Below are 1012 nucleotides of genomic sequence, written 5' to 3'. Positions count from 1 at the left end.
AGCTCCATCTTAGCACTAGCCTCAGCCATACGGATCATCGACTCTATGTGTCTTACCTTACGATAGAACGAATGGCCTATCATCAATGATTGAGGTCATCATCAACACCTACCGTCATCGGAAGCCCGTGACTATCAGAGGCAGCTGATCTAATCTCCTTGTAGAAGTTAGCCAGCTTGTCCGCATCAACGTCTGATATCTTGGGGAAGACGCTCGTCCTATACAGCAACAGCAGTATCAGATGAGTCGTAATTGCTCCCAGTATACATGATGACCGCCCTACCTTGCATAGAGGATATATTTCCTCAGAAGGTCTTGATCGATGGGTTCGTATAGTGCTTCCGTCTCCTGGTTCCGAGGCCTCACGTTGTCGTTAGGCTCACGAGGGTGGTTTTGCATATGGGTACAGACGACAAAGTCAGCCAGACGCTCATCTTGGAATATATCTATCTCATCTCGTATCACGCATAGAGCATCGAAACGGGATAAGATGGGGTCCGTGAGGTCTACATTGTCAGTGAAGGTAAGACTAGGGTTATATCGACCTATAAATAGGACGAATGAATTGGGGGAATAGCTCAACAGTTGTACGGACCTCCGACAGGGTTAGCAGCTGCTACGACTGAGCACTTGGCTGAGAGGGATGCCACAATACCCGCTTTAGATATAGATATACTCTGCTGCTCCATAGCCTCATGGATGGAGGTACGATCAGCATCATTCATCTTATCAAACTCATCGATCAGGCATATACCACTGTCAGCTAGCACCTGCCAAGTTTTACTTCATAACAACAAGCTCTCAATCGCGTTGACTAGAGCAATAGGGGTGGTACCAGTACCAGTGCACCGCCCTCAAGTGTATACTCCCCAGTCTGGTAATCCTTACGAACTGATGCCGTCAAGCCAACAGCACTAGCTCCCTTACCCGTGGTATATCTACAGAAGGAAATGACGGCTACATATGTGCGACTTTGTTATAATATTGTCATCACCACGTACACTGAACGCTG

At 47.4% G+C, this 1012-nt stretch overlaps 1 protein-coding gene across 1 annotated transcript; it reads right to left on the bottom strand.

Annotated features, from left to right (window-relative positions):
- Positions 1 to 106: 106 nt before the first annotated feature.
- Positions 107 to 938, bottom strand: Pmar_PMAR022710 (dna replication licensing factor mcm2, putative; the record flags this gene model as incomplete). Its single annotated transcript, XM_002768847.1, has 4 exons — positions 107 to 218; positions 284 to 545; positions 596 to 770; positions 842 to 938. Coding segments are annotated over 4 exons (646 nt in total), but the record flags the coding sequence as incomplete, so codon positions are not given.
- Positions 939 to 1012: the final 74 nt, after the last annotated feature.

Source organism: Perkinsus marinus, assembly GCF_000006405.1.
Source record: "Perkinsus marinus ATCC 50983 genomic scaffold scf_1104296967014, whole genome shotgun sequence".
Lineage (NCBI taxonomy): Eukaryota > Perkinsozoa > Perkinsida > Perkinsidae > Perkinsus > Perkinsus marinus.
This window is presented reverse-complemented; position numbering and strand designations above follow the sequence as displayed.